The sequence below is a fragment of the Rhopalosiphum maidis genome, chromosome 2 (assembly GCF_003676215.2).
Source record: "Rhopalosiphum maidis isolate BTI-1 chromosome 2, ASM367621v3, whole genome shotgun sequence".
Classification (NCBI taxonomy): Eukaryota; Metazoa; Arthropoda; class Insecta; order Hemiptera; family Aphididae; genus Rhopalosiphum; species Rhopalosiphum maidis.
In genome coordinates this window covers 36,450,731-36,478,275 of record NC_040878.1, presented here as the reverse complement: position 1 = coordinate 36,478,275, position 27,545 = coordinate 36,450,731, and the positions used below count along the sequence as shown (strand labels likewise).

The 27,545-nt window shown below is 32.4% G+C and overlaps 1 protein-coding gene across 5 annotated transcripts in view; it reads left to right on the top strand.

Annotated features, from left to right (window-relative positions):
- Window positions 1–27,545, top strand: part of LOC113550868 — a 103,780-nt gene that overhangs the window by 69,498 nt on the left and 6,737 nt on the right. For all 5 annotated transcript variants that reach the window (XM_026952800.1, XM_026952797.1, XM_026952798.1 and 2 more), the window contains exons 25-37: window positions 15,512–15,680; window positions 16,103–16,142; window positions 16,262–16,394; window positions 16,549–16,711; window positions 16,776–16,850; window positions 17,434–17,754; window positions 18,871–19,015; window positions 19,473–19,753; window positions 19,837–20,040; window positions 20,133–20,356; window positions 21,291–21,453; window positions 25,709–25,871; window positions 27,238–27,371. In XM_026952800.1, the coding sequence (XP_026808601.1) occupies window positions 15,512–15,680; window positions 16,103–16,142; window positions 16,262–16,394; window positions 16,549–16,711; window positions 16,776–16,850; window positions 17,434–17,754; window positions 18,871–19,015; window positions 19,473–19,753; window positions 19,837–20,040; window positions 20,133–20,356; window positions 21,291–21,453; window positions 25,709–25,871; window positions 27,238–27,371 (2,215 nt within the window). The remainder of the gene's footprint in view (window positions 1–15,511; window positions 15,681–16,102; window positions 16,143–16,261; window positions 16,395–16,548; window positions 16,712–16,775; window positions 16,851–17,433; window positions 17,755–18,870; window positions 19,016–19,472; window positions 19,754–19,836; window positions 20,041–20,132; window positions 20,357–21,290; window positions 21,454–25,708; window positions 25,872–27,237; window positions 27,372–27,545) is intronic.

Genomic DNA, 27,545 nt, shown 5'->3' with positions numbered 1-27,545 from the left:
GGGTCCGTATTGTACACGGATACAACGGGATAGTCGAATTGCACTTGGATTGAAAAAAGGTAATGGTCGAATTGCAGTCTGTACTCGGGTAAAAATCAGGTAAAAAAACGTGGAAACTCGTTACGAGTCGAATGTGTATAGTAAAAACCCATTAAAAATATTACGAATCTTATGTTTACGAACGCTACGGGTGACCTATTTAATAGCATTATAATATATTAGTTCGTTAATGCCATTTAGATAACGCAGATAATTATTGACGACAAAAATCGTCAAAAGAATCTAACCTAACTGGATAAAAAATAATTATCAATAAAAAAATAAGATTAATACTCATATTTTATACCGTATACTGTTTAGACTTAAGTAAACTACAATTAGTACACATTTCAACACTTACGTCACTGTGTAAATATGAACAATTAAAAAATTATTAAAAGTGAACGAGGCCGTGACTTAATTGTGTATCGAAGTTATATATTTTACAGAGAAAAACATGTAAATGATGGTGTTAAATATCTAGATGAATGTTCTACAGTTTTTTTTCAGTGTGAGTTAATACATAACCACGAAGAATCACTTAATTTACCTCGGAAAATCATTTACCCCTTCAAATGCATGATAATTTTGTTGAAATATTTTTTTTGAGCTCAAGTGCAGTTCGACCACTACCTGTTTTTTATCCAAGTGCAGTTTGACCATTAACTTTTTTAAACTCAAGCGCAGTTCGACTAAAATAAGTATAATTCGACCTAAATACCCGGAGACAATTATTTACTAAATATATTCGTACAATCAAAAATATAATATGAATAATAATTGATAATTTTATCAACTAACACCAATTTTCCGATAGTTTCGTGTTATTATATATTATGTATATTTCAAAAATATATATGAAATTATATTTATGAAGAACTTATCGTGACGTTCAGCACATCGAAAAAAGTGGGAACTCATTTCTGCCCTTATAAAGAAATCTAGTAGCGCTATTAGTAATTTTACTGTATAATAATATGTATTATACACTAATACACTATAAAACATAGAAGTCGGTACTAAAACGAAAAAAAAACGAGAATAGTGCCGTGTTTCGGCAGCTGTGCAAGTATGTGAGTTGAGTGACGTGACGAAGGGATAATCACTATGTGCAGAATCCATATTCTACCACATATACGAAAAGTGTAATCGATATAGGTCAAATGGTATTTATGAAAGCCAATATTATTGTGCTAATATATAGGTACTGCAGCTATATGGCGTGCTAATGCATAACCCTGTAAATGAATAGAGCGATTGCAGTAATGTATAATACACAATATTATAGTTAATAGATTGGCTTCGTAGAGCGATATCCATATAGGTGCTTTTGATTTACCGATTTTTAAATGAAAATGAAATATCCGGAAATTACACTATGCATTGTAAAATATAGATGGGTAATTTATTTTAATTTATAAAATTACGAAAAATGTTATTGTTTGAAAAACTTTAAGTATGAGAATATATTTTGATCTGATTTTTATATTTTTATAATGAATATTCAAAAAATAACCATTTTACTATAATACTACATTAATTACTATATTACTTAAAAATACCTAGTACGTACGACCTATATATTATATTGTTGACTATGGTGGATGGATGGCCACTATCGAAAATTTATCGTACTGTATTTCGATTGTGTGTGCGTGCAGTGCATTTTTCGCATTACTCTTTGGTATCTACCTATGCACCGAGTAGGGATCCCTCCCACCCATGCACGCGCAATGCAATATTGTCATGGCCACGTGCAATTCGCAAGATCAACAGCGTTCGCGGCGGCAGTTGATCGATGGCCGTGTTGCGGCTCTCAGTGTAAAGTCGTGTCCCGTAGTGCGTGCTCCTGTCCATGTGTATGTGCATGTGAGTGTATGTGTTTATTTCGGCGTACTACGTGCGTGTCGCGAGTTTCAAACCGTATCGTCGTAGTCGCGATAAATATTTATTTCAATAACACCGATTGAACTTAGTCGCCTACAAGTGAGTTTCTACATTATTGTATTTGGCAAACTCCACATATATACACGTATAATATGAGTTGCAACTGTACCCGAGAGCTCGTATAACGTGATTTAAACATTTTTTTTTTATTCAATTTTAGTGAGAAATAACATATAGAAATAAATAACAAAAATCGTTTAAAATATTATATAGTATTTAGTTTTAAAGTTTTATACTTTATATCCTTCAATTTTAAATTTAATTTAATTTAAATTAAAAGGTTTTTATAGTAAACACATTTAACTTTCTAGTTGAATTTTGAAAACGATATCAGTATCGGTTAAATTTAATATTACAATGCCTATAGAACTTTATCGTGACCAAAAATATTTTGAAAAAGATTTAGAATAGAATTCCTAGTGTTAATATCTTATTTTCGTAAAAAGCGGACTTGATTCGTTTTAAATCTCTGAGTTTTATTGAATTATAAGTTCTTATTTAATATTTGAAACTATTTGTTGCTGATTTTTGTGACCGTTTTCAAAAATTATGTAGGTACATATCTTACACACATAATAACCATTTAAAGTTTAATCATCGTAATAACTTATTTTGTTTTACTATTATTTTTGGCAAGTATAAATAGTTAATTTCTCATATTCACACAACGTGAGTTTGTATAAAAACGATTTTATTTGGATCAGTGATTTGCGACTTTCATGTATTTTTTGGTCCTCACACGATGTTACTGATTCTTTCGTCACACAATATTCTTGCTCTCCATGTTATTCACTTTGAAAAACAACTCTACCAAAATAGGTAATAATCATCAGTAAACAAACGATTTCACGTCTAGTATTGGAAGATGTTGATTGTTGGTGCAAGTTTCAAGAATAAACATATTGACGAAAAATAAATTCGTTAAAATCAATAATACTCAACAATAAAAGTCTTACTAATATGTACTAAGTTGATTGTACGATAACAAATTTTTGTATAGTGCAGCTTAGTTTTTAGTGCGATTTTAGTTATTTTTGTAGCTAATCAATCGATAAAAATATAACTGTTGTTGTTGACGGGTGATAAATCTGCATCGCTGTCGTTCCTGTTTTCTCCCACCTAAGAACTGTGCAAAACTCATAAGACATACCGTTTTGGTATCTCTATGGAAAGTTAGGTCGGGTTAGGTTAAGTAGTACTGAGAGTACTTACCTTATAACGAGCACACAAAAGGAATTCGACTGCATGATGTGTACGGAGACGGCGGCAGGGCGCTATATTATATTAGCTTTCTAATTGCGATTTTATGTAACCGCCGTCGTTTGTTTACAATTGACTCGCGAAAATAGAAGGAAAAAATAGTGTCGTCCTCGAATTATGCAAAACGTGTTTCCAATAGGACACGTCTTTTGCTCGGTCTTCTTACTCTTATCCCTCCCCTCTTTATTTACTATTTATCTATCTCTTTCTATATATCTCTTTATCGAGTATTTGCTTTATACGAATTGTGTATACCAACTTTTATCCAATCGAACCAAACGTGACTGACATACATTTACACGTTGATTATTTTAATAATTTATTCAAGATTTTTAATGATTTTTGGACACAATCTGACATCAGTAATGGCATATGCGTAGACAAGTATACCTAGTTTATGTTATATAATGTCACCATTTCAATAGATTTTCACTCACGTTGAACCTACAAATCTTATGTATTCAATCGGAGAAAAGCTGTTATACTAAATTGTATTCAAAATATCAATATATAGGTATCGTAAAACTGTATAATCTTTTAAGACTAAACTGTATGATTTCTATAATATTATTTGAAAATTGTATTCAATTTAATTGTGTGAAATGTTCATGTTTGTTCCAAATGTAATGTAAAGTCAACTGTTATTGCAATCAACTGTTCAGTTTTAAGTTTATAAACGTAGTTTGTAATATTATAAACTGTCAGTTCCTGTAGAGGCGTCAAAATAATTATTTGCAATCAAACACGTAGCATGACAAAATATCAAATACCAACAGTAACCTCCAATTTATACTACCTATAACTATAAATTATCTAACTACCCAATTAAATTACTTATCAGAATATATCGTATGTGTCATTTTTGGAGCCTCTTATTGTCAGTATAATAATAATTGTAAGGTTAGGAATTTGATTCATGAATCAAGCACTCCTTTTTTTTAGATTCACAGACCTAATAAAATATTCTATAAACGAACTAGTTTTAAGAAAATAAATTTCGAGTTTTACATAAATTACTTTATTCTGATTATAGGAGTCCCTTTGTATTTTTATATTTTATTTAACTACATATTTATAAATAATACTGAAAATAAAATATTTTTTATACGGTCAATAAGCTTCTAGATAAAATGATCGTGTAATTAAATTGGTTAAAAAATTTTCTGAACATTAAACACAATAAGTTTAATATTTATTAATTTCATAAATTACATTTAGAAGTAATATTGATAGGTTATTACAACTATTCTTATCAAAACGTTTTATTTTGGAAATAATTACTATAATTTACGTTTTAACTATGTTTTTTTATGTCAACAACTCCGATGGTTCATTATGAATATGCATTATTGGTAATGTGTTTAATGTTTATGATAATAATGGTGATTAAAAATGTATTATTCTATAATATTTTGTCGAGTATCAAAACATTTAAAACGTATAATTTGAAATATACTTAAATAATAAATTCTTTTGATGTCTATTGAACCAATATTTTATATTAATATTATATTATATATTTATTAAATTATATTTTGTATGGAAAGATATTGACGAAGTTGTTCAATTAAAAATCTATTATTTAATTACTCCGTTATATTATATAGGTCATGTATGTCTGTTGGCATTGGAATAATTATTTTATATTTTATCATTACGCGAGTATATGGAAACTATTATCACAGTTATGTTAGAATGGTAGATATATATATTATTCAATAATAGCACATATTTTGAATGAAATTATAATAATATAATACATTATATGCTGTCGGCTATATTTAGCGTATTCATTTAGAAAATAAAGAATAATTTTGACACGTGAAGAATGTTATATTATTTATTATTAAAAAAATATACAAATATATATTTATTTAAGGTTTAATTAATAGCAATATACGCAGTAATAAAGTATTTATATTCATTATTATAACAAAGGTTTTGTTTATAGTCGATCGCAACAATGCACTAGTAGTTAGTACAGTGGCTACAATTTAATCTGCTGCAGTGTCTGTTAAGTGGAGCGTATGACATGCAGGCACGCGAACGCAATTTTATTCTAATCAATCGGTAACTATATTCGTCGAAGAAAATATCCGTTTTCATGATTTTTTATCTAAAAAAGTAAACCATATGATTAATTAAATATTAAAATAAAAAATTGCATTGCGTAATAATACCTAACACTTTTCTTGTGCCATTATACTGCAAGTAACTAAAAATAAATATAATTCGTAAAACGGAGTTGTTTGTTTTTGGTATGATTGAATATTATTATAAACTTCAGTTTTTCAATTAAGAACCTATTTTTGATTTTAAATTATTTAATGAATAATATACATATTTTTTTTTTTTTTGATGTACTTAATTCCATATTTTGACGAGTTTGATTATTTTAAGTCCTTAAAAATAGTTATTAAAAACATATAAAATATATGTAATATTGGTTATTTGGTTCTAATTATAAATGTTAAACAACTAAAATTTTCAAATTACCATACCACCCATATCTTATAAACCCATTATCATAGTCCTAAGCACATTAGTACACCTAATTTAGTAACTTAAAAACTATTTGTTTGAATATTGTTTTTGATACTTTAAAATTGTCCGCTGATAAATGTCGATAATTTAATCATGGTCTTAAATATATTTTGAATATTGTATTATTGAAGAAAAAAAGGGTGATTATGTTTGATGATCCACCCTATATATAACATTATAGTTAACATCCATGTCATACACAAATTAGGTAAGTACCTTCCGGCTCGTCCCGTGTTTGTTTAACAATAACCACGTTCACGTGAACTATATATATATATATAATATTGTATATTTTTAAACGGTTTTATATTCACGTCTATAGTACACGTATATTTATATATATATATATGATTGACCGATGATTTATGGACGCGGCGATATTCATCGCAGACCGCTGCATAGTTAACCCGTTTCAGTTGCGATTAAGTGAATCCGTATTACTATATGTTATACGACAATATTATATACATACGTGTGTGCCTGACCTTGTCGGCACTTATCGTGAGACCGTTGAACGTTGTAATAATAATAGTCGCAGAGTAAAAAAAATAAACTATCCCACAACGTATTAATGTTTTTCGTTATGGTAAGACTACAGCAAATCCTTGATTGGACATAATATAATGTGAAGTAAAAAAAAAAAAAAACCATTTTTATACTTAAAAAGATAACGCTGAAAAATAAGCCGCGTGTGTTGCCGTCACTGCCGGCACGGTTTGACATTGTAAGTTTGTTTATGAAAAAAAATAAAAATGTGACCTACTAGCCGAAATTATTCAATTTAACGATTCGGACGTTGAATAGCCGTTATTATATTTTCGTACCTTAGCGAAATATAAACGACGTGAGGATAAATACATCGCGAATGTGTGTATATTATATAGGTGTATATAATACGTAAATGATTATACATATTATTGCACACAATGAAGTAAGCACGCGTGGCATTGAACTGGTGTATGTACTATTCGATGTATGTGTGCTATACTTTCGAAAAAGTTTCCAAAACCGTCTGTGAGCTCAACGCTGTATTTTAAAGCCTATTTATTTGCTGTTATTATTGTATTTTTATTATGCTCTCGCCACGATGGCGCGATCAACTACAATATACTATACATGGTATGTCGTTCGTCTGATATATTTGGAAATCGATGGTTTCGGTTTTATGGTCTTATTATACCGAAATATACATAATTTCGGCACCGGATGACGTACCTCGTAAGCATTCGGTTTTTTTTTCTTTTTACTATTTCTGGAAACGAAAACGGAGTAAGTCATAGGTACACCCATTTTCAATATTATTTTAACGCTCCTCGTATAGGTGGCACTGTTTTAAAACGGACGTTTTAAGTAAAAGACGATTACGTTTTTGTCGTTATTACTGCTGTGCGTATTGCAAGTGTTTTCATTAGGTGTTTACTTAAGATAAATCACGTTATGCTATAAAATGTCATACCGCTGTTGTGTTACGAACGCACACACAATAATTTATTGTTTATTACTACACTGGCGTCTGGAGATACTGCGGGCGATCTTTTATAATATTATGCGGCATACCAGGTATACCAGGTATACCTGGTATGCCGTACGCTTGCCTATACCAAAACATATCCATTAATGATAATTGAACTTTATCTGTCAATCGGGACTTTATGCCTGACGACTTTTGGTCACATCAATGATGAGTTTTTATGAAGAACATGATTTAATTATAAATAATAATAATAATAATAATAATAATAATAATAATATTACGACTGTAAAATCATGCGCAGGTCAGATATTTCTATCAGCATCAATATTGTGTCGTTTTTTAAATGAATGGAATTTTTTTTTAAAAAAACGTTATCTGACATGTCATCGTTGACGCCGTCGTGGGGCATTGAGTTTGAGTGTGTGTCCATTATACACAGAGTTTACACTCAAATATGTAATAATTAGGTATATACCATTAGATTGTTTATCCCACGTCATTATTACTCTGGTATACTAGACTGTACTAGGTACTTTAATACTTATACTTTTATACGATAACAATAAATTCGGGTCTTAATATGTACAATAATGTATTAATGTAGGCATATACAAAATAATCATTACAACGGTTACGTTACGAGCAGCTTATTATTTCTTAACGGTTTCAACATTATAGTGGTGGGTGATGCGAGGGGGTAGGATCAATGGGTAATATAAAATATCATTTTATCTGAACGAGACGCCGTAAACCACGTGATTCGGCCATGTATATTATATTTCGACAATGATTCAAAATATGTAAATTATTATATATAATAACCGAATCCATTTTATATATATATATTAGTAAGTATGGCGTATACAAATATTAAATAAGACAGGCAACGATCGCCGTCTCGCACGGGTATCATATTTTTTTTTCTCTATACGTCCTTATTTGGACAAACTGGTGCCGAAAATAAATGTGTTGCAAAATATCGTACGGATCGCCGCGGTACTCCGAGCAGGTCATCGACGAGAACTTCAACTGTTGTGTATAGATATTTTATAATAATAATAATAATAATAACAACACTGTATTGATACCGCGGTGTCCTTTTATCGATCGTCACAGCGTCACTCTGAAATCTCGCGATTTATGAACATTACCTGAGATGCCGCCGCGCTTTGTTACCTAACCGAACCCGACGGTTTTCGACGATTTATTGCTCGTCGTACAGTATACAAGTGCGCGCAGTACCCACTGCCCGATGACGATTTTATAATAAATTATATGCATTAGTCATCACGCGTGCTCGCGTCCTTGCAAGGCCGATACATCGTTACCCGTTCGACAGGTCTCTGTCGTCCATCCGTCAGTCGGTCGATCGGCGTCGACTAAAAAGTCGCACGAACATCAAAACCCGATCGTCATAAACCGAAATCTCTCACTGTTTGCCCCGCCAATATCTAAGATAGTTACCTATATAATAAATACAAATATATATATCGTAGTAAACCTACTAACGGATTTCATAAAATATAAATCGATATACCTACAACAAAACGCATTAAGCAGCTACAGCTGCGCGTTGTATCTAACCTTTCGTCGATTTCGGCATCTTATTCCGCTCCATATCCAGCATCCACAAACCTGAAATAAATAGTTTATCGATATGTTTATACGAGTTTCTATGTACATGTCTATATTGACTATATTTTATTGTTAAACGCACGTTATTATAAACCTCCGTACCGTCGTACACCACACATTCGTATTACCATTTCCTATTTTGAATATTTTACTGCGTTGACGGCATGTAACGTATGTTATCATAAAAAATGAGTTAATCATAACGTAGTTGGTTGAATTTTTGTATTTAATTAAGTACTTTATCTATCATCCAATTTTTATCTGTTTTTTTTTTTTTTTTGTAAAATTATTGAACATTATGTTAACGAAATTCGAAAGTATTCACCAATATATGGATGATATTATAGTACCTATATAATATTATAATAGACACCTTCGGTGAAATATTTTTTTTACTGTCCCAAAAGTTAATTTTTGTTATATTGGTTCCGATAATCTAAATATTCCAAAACGTAATTGAAACTTATGCCTACAGTGTTATTACTTATTATATTATAATATAAATCGTCGGCATATTATAACACGGTTATTAACGTCGTGAGTTTGTGTTGAAATGACAGAAGTAATACTATTGTCTACTATAATAGATAATGACATATATAAGTGGATATATATGGTTATAAATCATGCGAATAATAAACATATCCCGTAGGTGTATAAGCCGAGAAAAAACGCTGTCGGACATTTCAAAAGATAATAAGTATATCATTGGTATAAATTGTAATAAGTACATACATAATATATGAGTAGAACATATTATTATATATATATATATATATTGAATGACTACTGCCCAACTATCACAGAAGTCTTATAACAATATCGTTAGCTTAATGGGGTTGTATACTTAGTATATATTATTATATTATACAGTAGGTATTCATTATAATTCCAATTATAATATCTCTTTTAATGTGTATATCATATAATGAAATCGCGTTTATAATAATTAATATTTAATGTGATATATTATTGTCAGCCACGCTATATTCTATTTTGATGTAATATTGTTTAATCGCATTATACACTGGATTTCAAGAATTTTCGTGCCTGGAGCAATGATCGCTATTATTAATATTATTATTGTTCAGTAAATAATGAACGTACCTATGTAAATATGTGTTATGTATAAAACCAGTGTGCGTGCAATTATTTTATTATTACCATAAATGTTATTGTCTATAATACAGATATCATATTTTAATTTATCATTATAATATCTGCATATCGGACTATACCGTTTTTTCTTAATATAATATATGTGTCGTACAACAGTCATTTTGTGAGTGAACACATGAGTGTACCTTTACCAGTCTCCAAGTATTAAAATATTTTTTAATTTTTTTATTATTAATTATTATTGTCAATAACCAATATTAAATTATGATACAAGTAAAAATACAGTCCACTACATAACCATTAAACCTTAAATTATTTATCAAGTTTTTCGTGGTTCATATGCAAATAAGCAACAGCCAAGAAAAACTTATCAATTATTATACAATCGCCTCAAGTATCATATGGATTGATCTATCAACAGATCGTATACAGTTATATGGGTTGACGTGACTGACGACTGACTTCAGTGCTTTTAGATCTGCTTTGCTCGACTGCACCGTCGCATTATCAAAACACAATTTTGCAGTCTAATTCCCATAGCGTAAGTCAAAATTTTAGGAGTTAACAGTTTTTTTTTTACATGATGTGTATCGTAAGTGTTTACTCGTCCTAAAACTATTTCTTTTGATCAAAATACACTCTTTTTAAAATTTTTTGAACATTGTCACATGATATGCAACTGTTTAGTAACTGTTTATTTTCACTCCAGATAGTTTATAAAAATGTGAAATGGGGTAAATATCCGTATAAAATTTGTTTTTAGTTATTTCTAAGTATTAGCTAGGAACGTAATTTTAAAAATTTTTATTTTTAAATAGGATTATACAATGTTTACAATTTAAAATTAATTGTTGTACATTTAAATCGTGAGTTACAAATACTTAACTTTTTCGACACGGTGCACAATAAGATTCATATTTTGTTACATGCAGATGTCATGGTAGATGACCAAATTCACAACCGACTTAATCATTAACTACTATTACCGAGAGATTAAGTTTACAATAATAAAGGTAACCCAATTGGCCAAGAAAATACATTCATATTGGATAATATATGCGCATTGTGCACCTGTAAATATTAAATTATAATATTATCTTAATATTATTATATTGATATGAATCAATAACATTGGCTTGTACCCATCTACGAAAAAATAAAAGGACAAAAATGTATTGTATGTTCCTATTGAACGACGTATTGATGTCCACCTATAATATACAGTGTTCAACTTGGATTAGATAGCGAAAAATAGTATGTAAACAATTAGTTACTACGGTTTAAAGTTTAACATTTTCGGAACATCGTCTCTCTAGTCTATATCATAATAATATTGTATTGAGTTTGATTTTTACCTACCAAACTGCACATTGTAATACTTGCAAGGCACCTACAGTTTATATTATAAGCACGGAAGCATTCGTGTTCGTTATTTTAGCATATGGATCATTTCACATAATATTATACTCGGGTATCATATAAATACGATTTAATTCGTTTTGTATTTATGGTTAGTCGACCAACAGTCAATAGCATTTAATTTTGTTTACGTGAACGAAGTATATCATATGTACTTAAAATATAGTAATTGTTTCCTAGTATATGCTGTCTTTATTAATTACATAGGCTGCCACTTATATCGGAGCGCACAAAGCGTGTCATTTTCTACGAAGAAATATATCTGCATTGCAAGAAATATTGTGTCCTTAGATTTATTTATTTCATTAGACATGTTTCGAACATAGACGAAAACAGGGTTATAGTGGTTGAAATTCATTTATCAAGACCTATATTTCGTATGCGTGAGTATAAGTAAGATAATTGAGAATCCTTTAGTTTTATTCTATAGAATATCTGCATATTTTGCAAATTTGTAATACACTTTGAATACCAGATGTTTGTAATAATATTTTATTAATTGGTATAATTTTTCGATTCATTTTTACATAAGATTAATTTACTTTTATAGTAACCTAATTTAAGTTTTATTAATTAATAATAGTTTAAATATTACATCGTATAATTATCAATATAAATAACGTATAATTATGTGTAAAATGGTTTTACAGAATATTATAATAAGTATTCTGTCAATTAGGTATTTTATTAAAACACATCATTAGTAGTCGTACCAATTTTTTTTTATTTCGTTTAACATACGTGCTAATAATACTATACTCAACTACATCCGCATACATAAAATATTATACAAATGGTACGCAGTATTTTTTATAGTTTTATTCCAATATAATTATAACGGTTTTTCGGTTTTATTTTTTTATCTGAAAGATCACTAAAACCCATGATGCGTACAATCGTAGTTTGAAAGCTGTACGGAGTAAAATTATTATTACCACTCTCACTGATGCGCATATTATGTGGTGATTCATAACTTGAGATCGAACCATCAGGGACACGAATATCAAACGGAACTGAGTTATAATAGTGTTATAATATATTATTTAACACGAAAAAAAAATAATAAGACAAACGTGACGCCACACGCGAAATCCTTACGGGTGGTCTTATTATAGGTATTATTATGTTGTATTGATGCAATCGTTCGTCATGTTATAGTATATAATAATAATAATAAGTAATAATGATGATTTTAGTATTATACGACGTGTCGTGTCGTCAATGTATCGTCACAATTCTGTTATAACATCGACACCTTCAGAATTCGACGACACTGATTCCTAAAAATAATGCCATTGCCGAACATGGTCTCCCGAGTCCTTGCAATAGTGATAAAGCGCACTGCTGCCGATATAATCAATTATGGTATTGTGGTGACTGGTGTCGATCGAAGGCGCCACCACGATCTACTAAACGAAAAGGTCCTAATTTTTGATAACATGGCCACAACAACAACAACAACAACAATAACGATGACGGCTATGGTGACGATGATGATGATAATAATAATAATAACAAACTAAAAAAAAAAAAAAACCACATGTATAAAATAACGTTTCTCCACTACGGCGGCGTTTCGACCATACTGCTGTTTGCCGGGATAATATTATATGTCTGCCTTGGATGAGGCGGCTTTCACTCCATATAAAGAACAAATCGGTGCGAACGGCTAAGCGCAAGTGGTGCTCAGAACCATACGCGCGTTCTGTCCGAATATTGTTTGCCAATTTCACACGCGTCGTTCATATTTATATTTCGCTGTTTATACGAACATATTTTACATATGATATTATACTCGTATGTAGGTACTTACGCCGTTACGGTAATAATATAACGACGTATTACTATATAAGATCGCCATTATTATTGTATGATAAAGATAAACATAATATTCAAATCCATTCCATCCCGTGACCGACGTCGCGCGCAACAACAATACTCATAATAATAACGATTGCTTAGGTCTGGTCGTTAGGCATATAGCATTTTCGAACAAATTCTTTGAGGAATTTTCGATTACTGTTCTCCGAGCGCGTTTTCAACACACGCGCACGTTTATTCCAGTTCTTATCGCTTCGGTCGTGTACCGTTAGAACGGATTGTTTCTCTCTCGCTCGCTCTCTTTCTCGACAATTAACTGCAGGACACCTGACTCATATAGTTATATGGAACATTTTTTTCTGTATAACTACGTATACGGTGACGAGATAAAATTCTAAAAAATAGAGGAAAAACGTTTTTGTAATAATATCGCATCGGGTACGTTGTCTGCTGTGGGCAGAAAATGATTATTTTCTCGTTTCGCATGTAATAATATAATGATAATATCGTAGAATATTATATAAAAACACTTATTAGTATTATTTTACTTTTATAATATCAATATTATTATTATTATTATTGCGTCGTCGCGTGTAGACAATAAGGACAATCGCGTAGTCAATAGCAGTTAATATTTAAAGTGCGACGATATTGTGTGTGCGCGCGCGCGACATTATTGTATGTATATTATTATTTATTATACACAATATCATGTCCATATTGGCGTACAAGACGTCCTCTTCTCCGATTAAACGCACACGAGTACACGACACACGGCCCACTCGTTTTTCGTAACCGTCGTCGAGGATATTTCTGTATTATTATTATTATTATTATTATTATATCATCATTATAATTACGCATTGTATGATGGCGTGTCGATTTGCGGTTTTCCTATATAATAGCATTGGATATCATGTCTTCTGTATTCTACTATTTTGTAAGTAGGTACCTACCACACGTCTACAGCTACCTGTTGGATGTCATCGCGTGAATATAATATATTATTGAAATACTACCACACAGAATATAAACACTATATTTTTTTATTATTTAAAATATAGTACATCGTTTACAATCTGCAAATTTAGTAATTGGTACACACCGGCTAACATGCATAATTAATAAAGATATATATCCATAACACAGAATTTAATTAATGATAATAAAGAAATTATCTAGTGTTTTATAATATTAATATAAAATAAAATAAAATAATTATACCGATGTCGTACACGTGAAAAGACTACTGATCGCTCGCCGATTTCGTATGTGTAGTGTGTTCGGAACATTCGGATACCAGTGATTCGTTTCGTGAATGATTTAAACACCATAGATAAATCTTACGTACAAATCCGTATTCACGTAATAGATTGATAGAAAAAAAATATGTTTAGAAATCATGATACACAGTATCGTGTATGCATTCAGTATTGTTTTGTCTGCGATCAAAAACATACTAAAAAATATTATTTGTGTTTTGCTTTGGTAATGTGAATACTAAAAAAAAAAAAAATTCTTTTTCGTAAAATATTTTCATTTTTAAACTTTTATAGTCGTGGTATCCACGCTGATATTGATATATAATGTATGGCCAATAAGCAAAAATGTAATAGCACATAATGCACAGTCTGGAATTTTTGTCACGACACGCTGTCATATCATATTATTATCTTATATTATCATTTCGTTTGTTTGTGTAGAATGTAGATGAAAAAATAAATGTATTCAATTCTTACCTTACCGCATTATTTAATATACAGATTACATGTATAAGTTAGAAATCACCTAGCTATTAATTATTATACCTATAAGATTCATTCGTTCAATTAAAAATATACGATATAATAATATTTTTGATTAACCGTTATGAGATATTTATAAAATTTGAAAATATTAAAAATTCCGAATGTTCCCGTGTCCAATGTTTGTCGGTAGAAGAAAAATGAATAATAATATAGTAAAAATGTAAAATGACTACTTTCAATATTGATAGTCAGTTGCGACCTAACATAATAATAACATACTAGTATGGCAGTTCACCGCGTACGATGCACGTCGTTGTGTGAACGAACATAATACGGTCACAGTCACGCGTGGACCTTAGGTCTGGTCGGACCGTAGTCGTCGTTAATTTTACTAAATACCTTTAGTTGCGTTTTTTTGTTATAGTGAATATTAACTATATTGTAAGATTTTTATTTCATGTTTGTTAATAACCATTGTGTGTGATTTATTCTTTTTGTTTCACAGCCGGGGTATTATCGAGACAATTCTGAGTTTTTGTGCATATCCAACGGAAATCGTTATCAGCTGAAAATTCCTCACGCCAAACTGACACATACGGGGACATACACGTTATTAGCCGCTAATCCGCATGGACAGATCAAAGCACTAATATCTCTCCAAGTCTACTCGACAGGTCAGCCGTAGTTATTATACATATTATACTATTATAATACATGATATATCCACAACCATATCATTATTTTACACTCAACACGCACTCCGTACAAATGCGATATTATTATTATTATCGTGTTGTACTCATGACGTCACTGATTCAAAATTAGTAAAACAATCTCGACGCCGTAGTCGACCGAGTACCCGCGACTCTGCCATAACGCGCGAGAAAACTTAATAGTTATGTTATTATACGTCACGACGTGGTTTGACGAGAATACTTAAATAACAAATAATACGATTATGGTACGTCAAACCTAATTACAAAAGAGATCGCTACATGTTGTCCCTTATTTAATTCCGTGTACGCGCGTCATTTCTATCGCGATACTGTGTCACTGAACGATACATATTAATTATATTTTAATTTTTTTTCCCCAGGACACTGCAAGAAAAAAATGGAAAATGGGACCAACCACGCGTAAGTTGCATCACGTAGCGTCACTATTTACCTAATATATTATTTTATTAACTATATTTATTGACTGTTGGACCTACCTTTACATATAATATTATTATTTCTGTTCACTGTTGTTCTAGAACGGTGGAAAGGTTACCGAGAATAAGTCGGGGGCTGGTCGACATAGAGTGCCGGGAAAACGACGGCGTAACGTTTGAGTGCAAGTTGAATATCACGCAAGAGACGGACATAAGATGGCAAAAAGACGGCAAAGTATGTATACATAACCTTAAGTCTTGCACGTGATACAATATTTCAACAATTCAATATCCATAACATTTTATATAATATAAGCGTGTGTTTAAATAAAATTGTAATTACTGTTTATTTGTTTTTCAACGATTCTTTTCCACTTGTTCCCATCAAGTTGGTCAGATTAGGCAAACAGATTAAGTCTCAGTTGATCGATGGTGACACGGCTCGTCTCGAAATATCCACGGTAAGTCCGCTACACGAAGGACTATACACGTGTACAGCTTTCAACGAACTCGGTCAAGACTCGACGTCGGCGCGGCTGATATTGTTGTCAGGTGAGATTTTTAAACAAAAATAGCGAATATGTTGTACTATGATATTCACATAATAATGATTTAGATTCGCAAGAGACCGCTAAAATACCTCAGTCAAACGGACAGCAGAACACCATGATTGGTTCGCCAATACTAGCAGGTGAGAAAAATTGTAAATTAATGAGTCCGGTTTAGATATGCAACGTTTTAACAATATATTCAAGTACGGAATAATATTCAATTTATTACTTCTAATTTTCAAAAATGTACTATTATATACTTTATTATTGTTTAAAATTAATTAATGTTTCACATATCAATGAGAATTATTGAGATAGTTTCTATAAGCTTGGACTAGTGATAGATTAGACATTATGGAATTAACATTAATTTCTATTTCCTATAAAATATGATATTTACATGAGTATAATTAATATATTAACAAAATTATATAAAAATTCTTAAAAGCGTAGTACCTCTTTTAAAGAAAGATAGAAAGATAGTTATTTTGCAGACATATATATGACAAACATTAAATACGACCTTTATTGTGAGCTGAAGAATTATGAAAAATCCATTTATAAATTAATTTATTATCATTTAATTTGTACTTCTTTTTCATCTAATATTCTAGTATTTATTTTTTTTATTACATGTTTAAGTAGTGTAAAAATAACACTTGAAACATTCATTGTTTTCTTTAAAAAGTTTCAATAATCAATGCAAATTCTAAATACCTGCAGGTGAGTCGAACGATCGGTGTACAAAACGGTTGAAGCGAAGCAGTGCGCCGAAATTTTACGCCGTACTACACGACCGAATTGCAGACATCGGCGAAACTGTTAGATTCCAGTGCAGTGTGTCAGGTCACCCACCGCCGTGGTCATCTTGGGAAAAAGATGGCCAGCCTATCGGCGTCAATAGCAGGATGAGAATTCGCGAAGACGACGACTATCGATCGTTGGAGATATGCGATGTCACTTCTGATGATGCAGGTCTCTACAGGATCACCGTCGAGAACAAATTTGGAAAAATCCAAGCTACAGCACGGCTCGAAGTGTTGAGTGAGTATTCATCAATGTCCATAATCGTTTTAGATATATATTTTAATTCATACGGCGCGCTTACCCCATTTTTTTAGTTTAGTAATAAATTTATTCAAATTCTAATTATCTGAATTTTTAAATATTATAAATAAATTTTCAAACATTTTTGGGGACTTTTTGTACTATCTACTAGTAGTATCCTGTGGTGATAAAAATTCCCTAAACCTAGCCCCCCTTTAACTGCAAATTACTTAGTAGATATTTTTTTTTAATTTTGATGTAACTAGGTAAATACATAATTCAAAAATCAAATAGTAGTTTTTCAGATTTTAAAATATTTAATCTATTGATACGTTTTACAAAATTATTAAGTATATGTAATTTTGAATCTAATGTTTAATCCTATTTGCACCGGTTTTATAAATTTTAAATGTTGATTGATTAATAATAAGTACTACAATCTTTAACTTAGTATTTCCGTTATTATAGGTCTATTATATCTCGTGTATACAAAATTAAAAAAAAAAAACGAAAATGGAATTTGTTTGAATATTATAGATACGTGAAATAATTAACAGTAGAAAAGAGAGTGGAATATTATTTTAATACCTAATATAAGTTTGTATCTCTTGATAAGTAGTTAACAAATCTTGTTAACTGTACTTACATAGATTCAAAGTTAAAAGTTGTGTTTTCTAGTTATAGAAAATGTGTAACGGTATTTGGTATTTTTTTTAATCACCGATAAAAATCTTCTCTATCTCTCAAACATATACTCATGCAGAGAAGTATACGAACGATCGTCGTGCGCGAGAATTGCTACGATATTATTCTTATCGACACGTAAATTAGAAGTTTAAAAATATCAATACCACGGTCATTAAGCATGACTAATCGTTTGATAAAAGCACCGCTGAGATGTGACCTTATTTCCTTCTTTAGGCACTTGCATATAGATATACATATCAGTATATCACATATTATGTACCTATCAACGATCAGAGAGCGTTTTTATCGTCTGTAGTTTTTTAAAATTTTTATTATAATATAATATAGCAATATTACATGCATATTGTTTTTGGTAGTTTTTATTATAGGATCAGTAATAATTATTAACTTTTAATGTTGCAACAGCACACAATCAAATCACAAATGACGTACAAATCACTTCGTCGTCTAACGGCAGGAGACAGTCTGGATCAGCTGCTTGTACGGGTGAAAATTTTACACTCAGCTGTGACTTAAGAGGAAACTCCATGTCTGATGTTACCTGGTACAAGTGAGTATTATACTATTTTATCTAATAATCCAGCTATTATCACAACTTGACCCAGTTGTGTACCTCCCAATATATATCATATATTATTATTATTGTAGTAATATTAACATAATATTAAATTAGTACAATGTAAATGGGAGGTGTGTAACAGATTATACTACAGTTACACAGTACTCTTTGGTTGTATGCAGTTGTGACTCTATCCATATCTGTTTAAACTTTTCATGAATATTATTGATGCAAGTTAATATTACGTATGTTATTTTTTTTTAACTTAAACTAATTTATAACCATCCTTCTCTGTATCGGGTGAATGCGCATGATGGACAATATATAATAAATATTTGTGTGTTACACATTTTCTCGACAAATGCATACAATAGTACTATCGAGCTCTCTTCTCACACCCCCTCCTCCACCAAAAATACATAATATCGTCACGGTATATCCTGTGCAGGAATGACGTCGAAGTCAAGCCCGGCGATAGGGTGACTTCGTCCCTGGACAATTTGGCAGCTAGACTTTCAATATCGAACTTGGAGTCGGCGGACACAGGCGTGTACACGTGTGTGGCGAGGTGCGAGTCTGGCGTAACCAGATGCTCGACAGAACTGTGTGTATTTGACACGAAACCGGGCACCGACTCGTATCTACAACCTCCGATATTCGTCGAGGGTCTTGTTCCTAAACGCACCGCCGACGAAGGAGAACCGGTCCAGTTGACCGTAAGACTCCAAGGTGAGATTACACTACATAATAATAATATATTACGAACGTAAATTATAATACATGGTTAAAATTGTATGTTTTTTAATTATCAGGCGCAGTTCCTATGAGCGCCTTGTGGTTCAAAAACGACGTGCTCGTTCCCGACTGCGCGGACTTTGAGTACGTGGTGACAGAAGACCGCGGTGAATTCGGCCTGTCGATCATCGACCCTTTTGTCAAGGACAGCGGCATTTACAGTTGTAAAGTGGCTAACTCGTTTGGTCAGGCCGTTTCTAGTGGAAAACTCGTTATAAACGGTTTGTACATATTTCGTATAATGAAATATTGTTAAATGGCTGTATAATATAACACCGAACTATTATTTATTATTATTATTATCGTTGTATAGAAATGTCGTCCGAGAATCAAGTGCCAATGGTCATCGAACTTAATAACAATCTACAGGATGTCGGAGAAAAGACTGCGTGTGATTCCCCGGTCAACACCAAAGCCGCACTTCCTGCATCCATACTCAGCGGCCCATGTGACACGACCGTATTGCGTGGCGCCAAAGTAGTCTTGAAGACGTCGTACAAAGGGGATCCCGAACCGAGCGTCCAGTGGCTCAGAGCGGTGAGTCTGTTAATTATAAACTGTTTAGTTATATACAAACAGGGAACACGGATATTTTTAAGTAAGACATAATATTTAAGTAAAATACTGTTGTTGATACTTGATATCGATATCGGCTTACAGTATCAATATATCGACTTAAGAAAAAAACATATTTCATAATATAATAAACAAGATGAACCAGCTCGATGTTGCTCATAAAAAAATTTAATAAACGTAGATTCAAACCTTTTTAAACTTCGTTAAATATAAATTACCTACACATATTTTTAACATAGCAGTCATTTGAAATTTTTTTTACCAAATATATAATATATATATATAACTATTTAATGTTATGTAATCAATCACCAACGGATCATAATATAATAAAAATTAAAAAAATTAATAAAATTATTATTTACACTAAACAAATAAAAAAATATTCATTTTTCAAGAGCCAATAAATTTTTGTGTGGGTTTTTCTTTCAGATTTGAAAATTTGGCTTGAAGGTATACATCCTCGAGTATAGAATTACATATGAACCATGAGTGTGATAATCAATGGGCTTTAGATTGCTTGCACACATACAGAAACATAGCCTTTTATTAATATAAATATAGATATCGGCAAAAGCCAATGTGGCTCTGCGTATGTTTTATAGCTAAAATAAACTTAATATTATTAACTAAAAAATTGTTTGGATCTTTAATTTTAAAAAGGCATAATATTTATAAATTTTTTATTTAATGTCAATGACGAGAATTGCTGTATCTTGCAGTGAATTTATAAAAATCAAATAAATAAGTAATATCTATCGATAACTAGGACAATAGACTTTGAAAACTCTATTGATCACATATTATATTATGAATAATAGTAATTATAATCTAATAGAATATCTAACCTCGAATTGTTATAATAATAATATTGACAGTCATATTTCGTAAACAGGGCAAAGTTTTGGAGTCCGACGCACATTTGTGTATAACCAACGAACGCGGTGTGTCCAGTTTAACGATCGACTCGATTACAGCCGACGATTGTGGCAAGTACGTCGTCCGCGTCGACAACGGACACGGCAACGATTTCCACTTCGCATCGGTCGCCGTCGAAGGTACATTAAAATGTAAAATTTTTAATAAATACACACAATCGATCCGGCCTATACAGAGACGTACGCAGTAAAAAGGTTTTTTTTTCTGGGGGGGAGGGGGTTGAATACGAAATTTTTTTATGAAAACTAAACTAGCTATACCTACTTAAGTACAATACCTACTTTTTTAAGTATAAACATTGATATAAAGAAAAAATTACAATACTAAATCTATGTTTCGCGAATTTCTAGCTATTTTGTTAAGAATATCTAATCTTTACTAAGATTATAATCGTTTAAAAGTTTTATTATTTATATCAAAAAAAATAAATGATATACATATGATCAAAAATTAATCAGTGTAGATCGAGTGACGAGCGTTTGATATACACTCAAAACCATAATATATCGTTTCGGTGCGTAAAATGTACGGCCCCCCGACGATTCACCATTCGTCTAGCCAGTCTCGCGTGTTATTGGTGGCGCATTAGTTTCGTTATGAATAGCAACGGCCCGTCAAATTCACTATTACCGGACGACGCATCGCACCGAAATCGCGCGTCTTCGCCGGTGATGCGAACGCAGCCGGTCACCTTGTTAAATCGTTCCGTCGCGCTTACTATTATTGTTATCAATGGCGTATCGACGTTAATATCACACACAGTCCGTGACCCGATGTCAGTGATGTCACCACAGTATTTTGACGCATATATATATATATATATATACGGTCAGGATACATATTATGCACACACGGATCTCGTTCAGTACCGCCGTGTCACTGCGATTAGACACTGTCACTGCATTCAAAGACGTCTCCGACACCGACATCGTGTTTCTGTGCGATCGCAAAACACCATTTGCGATTTTGATCGGCGGTCACCGTATATTATTTTTATGCGTCTTCGATTGCGTTCGGCGGTAAAACGTCGGACACACCGGAACGTTTTTATTCGACGTTAAGCGCTTTTAATGTTTTTATCGTTGTTGTCCGGGGCCTCTTCGCCGGCTGTTCCGTCGCCGCCCGCCAACTTTTATACAGTTTGTCCCGTTACACCTTTGTACGCTAGTACATTCTCGCTCTAACTGCACCGTTGTCCGTGGCGTTTCGCGTCCATCAAGCAATCGGTCGCATTGTTACGTAACGATTAATTGTCGATCTCTCGTAAGTTAGTAACGATCGCTATGACTGCTATTGGTGCCGTTAACAAGTGAGCACCGTTGTCCACTCCGGTACCGCTTATAATATATACAGCCACCGTCTCAGCCGTCGGGCCGCGAGATTGCAAAAGGCGGGCGCCGTTGTCGGCTGGCCGCCATGCACAGTCCAACGCGTCCACAACCGAGCGCGCGACGCCCGTGAACTCGCCACACCACGGGATGCCGGGAAACGCGCGTCGGTGACTTATCGCCGGACACCGTGCCTCCTCTTTCCCGGGTGCACCTATACCCCCTGTCGTCCTATCCGACGGCTTCGACTACGAACTGCGATTTCACGGACGTTCATCGGTTCGTCAACTGCTGTATCTTGAATGCGCGAAACCGTTGTATTGCGATAATGATAATACACGATTGCCGTCATTACCGATGATAACGGCCAGTAGATATTAGGAACTAACGCCTTTTTTATTTCCTGTAGACGATTATTTTTATGTATAACACGTAGGTAGTACCCGCGGTAAATAGAATATTATATTTTAATGTCTCAACGAGGGTCTGTATTATTTTGTACCAGTTTTATACTTTTAAGAGGGGTCTTTTTTATATTTGATTTTTCTTCTTTTAATTTAAGTCTACAGACGTATTTTTCTAATGAGACTATAGGTAATTTGCAAAAAAAATCGGTGTTCGATTCAATGACTAGTAATCGTCATCATTTACAATGAGTGTCTATAATACGATGATACTCGTCCAGCACGCACTTTAGGAAAACGGATATAATATTTAATTAGAGTTTAGGTACTAAATTGTTGTAATATTTGTATACGTCATACGTCATGTATTTATAATCAATAGTCATACTGTTATCAATTTGATGATAACCCGCAGAAAATCTTTATTCTCACCAAAGATATATGAGAACACGAGTTACTAATAAGCACGATGCAATTGAGCAAATTGATTAATAAATCGGAGAATTCGCGTCGACACGTGTTTTATTAACGGAACAGCGCTTATGGAATAAATAGGTATCTTAGTTTTTTATCACGTCCGTCACTTTCAGAACAGTATGTGACGTATTTCACACGTATTATACTTGTTATAGTAGGTTGGTAGGTATCATTATAGTTCACACCCGCGTCAACTACAACGACAACTACATAATGTTATTGTTATCTTCTACAAAATTATAATACACATTACACTGTTGTTGTACATAATAATATAATACCGTATGTATAATTTATCTACACTTGCACAATAATAATATATACCAATAGCACACGGAGTCGGTAGTAGTCGGCGGCGTAGTGATATTATTATTATTTGAATCGATGACGTCTCGCGCGTTGCCTTACTTTATATTCATTTAGCCATTTTGCGCCTACCGCGCGCAGTGTGTTTTAGACTTTTAGGTATTAACCTGAAACGACGATACGTACAAGCGCAACATTACAACATTATAAACAGTCCTACTTGACGTGTGCAATAACGAGCGGTAGCGTGTTACAATCAAAATTATTATATTATATGCTCGTCGTTATTCTACGATAGTACCTACTCGTTTAATGGGCGTACGCGTACTCGGGCACTTACCAACCGTCTATATTGTACTACGTATATATTATAATGATATGTTGGAGCGCACGCGACAAATGTCGAGTTTGAAACCGTATACGTGTAGCGCACAATGTAAAATTTCTCTTGACGACGGCGACGTGTAATGTCATCGTTTAATGATGTTATAGTTATACGTACGCAATACATTAACGACCACTCGGCGACGCGCGGTTATTGGATTCGCGTGTGTAAAAGGTTTTTAATATTTATTGTTTTTTTTTTCGTCGACATGTGCGTTAACCGCGTATATAATTATTATCTCGTAAGCACTCACTCCGCGCAGATAATAATTATATCCTATTATGACGTGTACGGCGTACGCCACTAAACCGCTCGGTATCGGCGTGTACATTATATTATAATATGTTATAATATTATCGGGAGCACACGTTCGGTTAAACGGTATCACTGTCATCGCGTGTGTCGTCTCAGATCTTGTGTAGTACTTATGGTCTAAATTCTAAGGCGATCGTCGTCCGTCATAAAAATGTATTATAATTTATAATATTATGATAGTACCCTAAGCTTAGACTATATCAATTCAATAACTTCGCTGTGGAGAATCCGAACCAGTTTGTTATAGCTATACGGTCGATCACCGTACGTCGTAAGTACTATAAGTATACAATAATACTACGATAATGACGTTTTTCGGTATTCATATTGCAAATATTTCAAATATACATTTTACTAGCTGTATGGGTACCCCACTTCACTCGAGAAATGATGAACAAAATATGGCTGTGTTCAGCGTGTCCCGGTATTATAATATGTAGTGTACCCGGTTAGGTCTCCCCACGGAAGAATCGGCATCTGTGTATTTCGCTTTGTGAACAATAGTTCTACTGATATGAACGATTCGCCTGTAGCGAATTACTACATTATATTACATGTTGTCAGATGTGGTTAAAATAACCCTTAAAAATTTTCTGATATATCTGAAAACAAAGTCTTGAACTTTCGTCTAAATTAGTCGTGTACCACCGAGTGATAAGTTACTTTTTGTTGATCATTTGAATGACAAACAATACATTAAAAATTATTTTATTTAAAAAAAAATCCCATAAAAACGGATATAGACGTCTTTACGGAAGGGTTGGCTAATCTATACGAAAAAAAAAAATAATAGAGAATAATAATACAAAATAATTTTAAAATTGTATTTCTGTAACCAATGGCGACCATCATATAAACCAAAGATTATACGATTATCGTGAGCCGAAACAAAATTCGTTTGTTGAACTACTCTCGCGGTTAGGTTGAGAAAGAAGCTAAAAAAAAACATTTGAGTCTCGAATATACTTTTGATAAAACTTTTATTTAAATTGATTCAATAGTTATTCAGTGCGTATAAACAATTTAGCTTTGTGATATTAGCGTAATAAATATACAATATACATAAAATATATATACCTACCTATAAATTGTTATTGTTTTATTATCGACCGATTGTAAATTGTGGTAAATATATGCGCGTGTGTATGTGTGTCTGTAGGACCTCCGGACCCACCAGCCGGCAGACCTGTTGTCTCCGTGTCAGAGACTAGTGCGGACGTAACGTGGTCCAGTCCAGCGTACGACGGCGGGTGTATGGTCACCGGTTACGGCGTGGAAGTCCGACCGTTCAACCAGTCCGATTGGAAACTAGTAGCCGACAAGTGAGTGACAATTTATTTTCATCTTATCTTTATTTATTGTCCGGTATAGCTTATTATATATTATTTATACTAAGTTGTACGGTGATATCTCACAAAATGGTGGACTACTACTCCATTCACCTAAACGTTAAATACTTATAACTCATAAAATAATCGTCCAAATTTCGATTTGTAAGTAGGTATTTAAATACTCTGAAAAATATTTTGCTTCAGAGTATCAAATTAAAAATCTATATTGTCGTTAGAATCGGTAAAAAAATAAAAAAGTAACAGTAACTTACAAAAATGTAACGATATAATATATTAAAACATAGCAAGTTATTTAATATCGACTGAAAATTATGTAAAAAAATATTTTTAAAAATTTTAATAAATTTTAAAATAATAAGTGTTTGATGATAGAATTATCCAGTATACGGGGAAGTCGATCGCATATTATCCAGTATTCCCTTATCAACTATTTGATAAAACGCAGTGGCTCGTCCTGAATATAAAGTATATTATAATATTTCTAGTCGTAAATAATACTACCCACTTATGTACATATCATACGTGTCGTTATGCATCAGATGATTATTGAAATCGCACATCGGGTGGACGATAACGTATGGTATTGAAAAACGATCGATCGAATGATAATAATAATTTTATGATTGTAATATTGTGAGACATATATTTTTAAACGATATTAACTCATACAGTATCTACGTTCCTATTATAGTTAATAATATAATTTTACTTTCTCGTGTAGAATTTTCAAAAAAATAAAATAAATTGCTTTTCATAATCACGATCGATTACCGGGTACGACAAATTAACGTATAATATACGAAGGTCGTTAATATTGTATATAGTAATCATAATATTAATAATAATTTGTACTATATAGATCTCGGTATTACAATACAATAAAAAAAAAAAAAAAAAAAATAATAATAATCGATTTAAGCCTTCAACGAGCACGTTTCATTTACGCGTGGCATCATCATACACCTAACAATTTGTCGACGGCGAAAGCGGGAAAATTCTTTTCAAATATTTAGTATAGTGTCTATACTTTCTACAATGGTTTAATAACTGCTGGAGTTTTCCTCTTCAAATAACGTTCGTCACTTTACAGCTATATGCACACCTTTTGATATAAATAAATCATTTAATGTTATGTTATATAATATACGATACCCGTGGTGTGTGCTTTTGTTTCGCCTTTCCCTTGCCCAATTGGTTTGTCATTATTCACGGATTTTCGTGTGAATCGAATGTCATACAATTATACACGAGTATAATTTATCATTATATGTATATTTACGTATCGTATTGTTTTGATAATTTTATGTTATATAATTCTCTCTCTATCTCTGCCCAGGTGTCACTCGTTATCACACATTGTTCGGGGTCTGGCACCCGGCGAGTCGTACGTGTTCAGAGTCCGAGCGGAAAATATGCACGGATCGAGCGAAGCGAGCTTAGAATCTACACCAGTTTACATACTACAAACTGGTAACGTATATATATAATAATAATAATAATAATAATAGTGTAATAATATTTTAATAAGGTTGACACGTTATCGTAGTAATGTTAGGTCATATATTGTTAATATTTCCGTGTACGGTTTTTCACAATTTCACGAGGCCTGACCAATGCAATATATTGTTATAATAGTGTTCATAG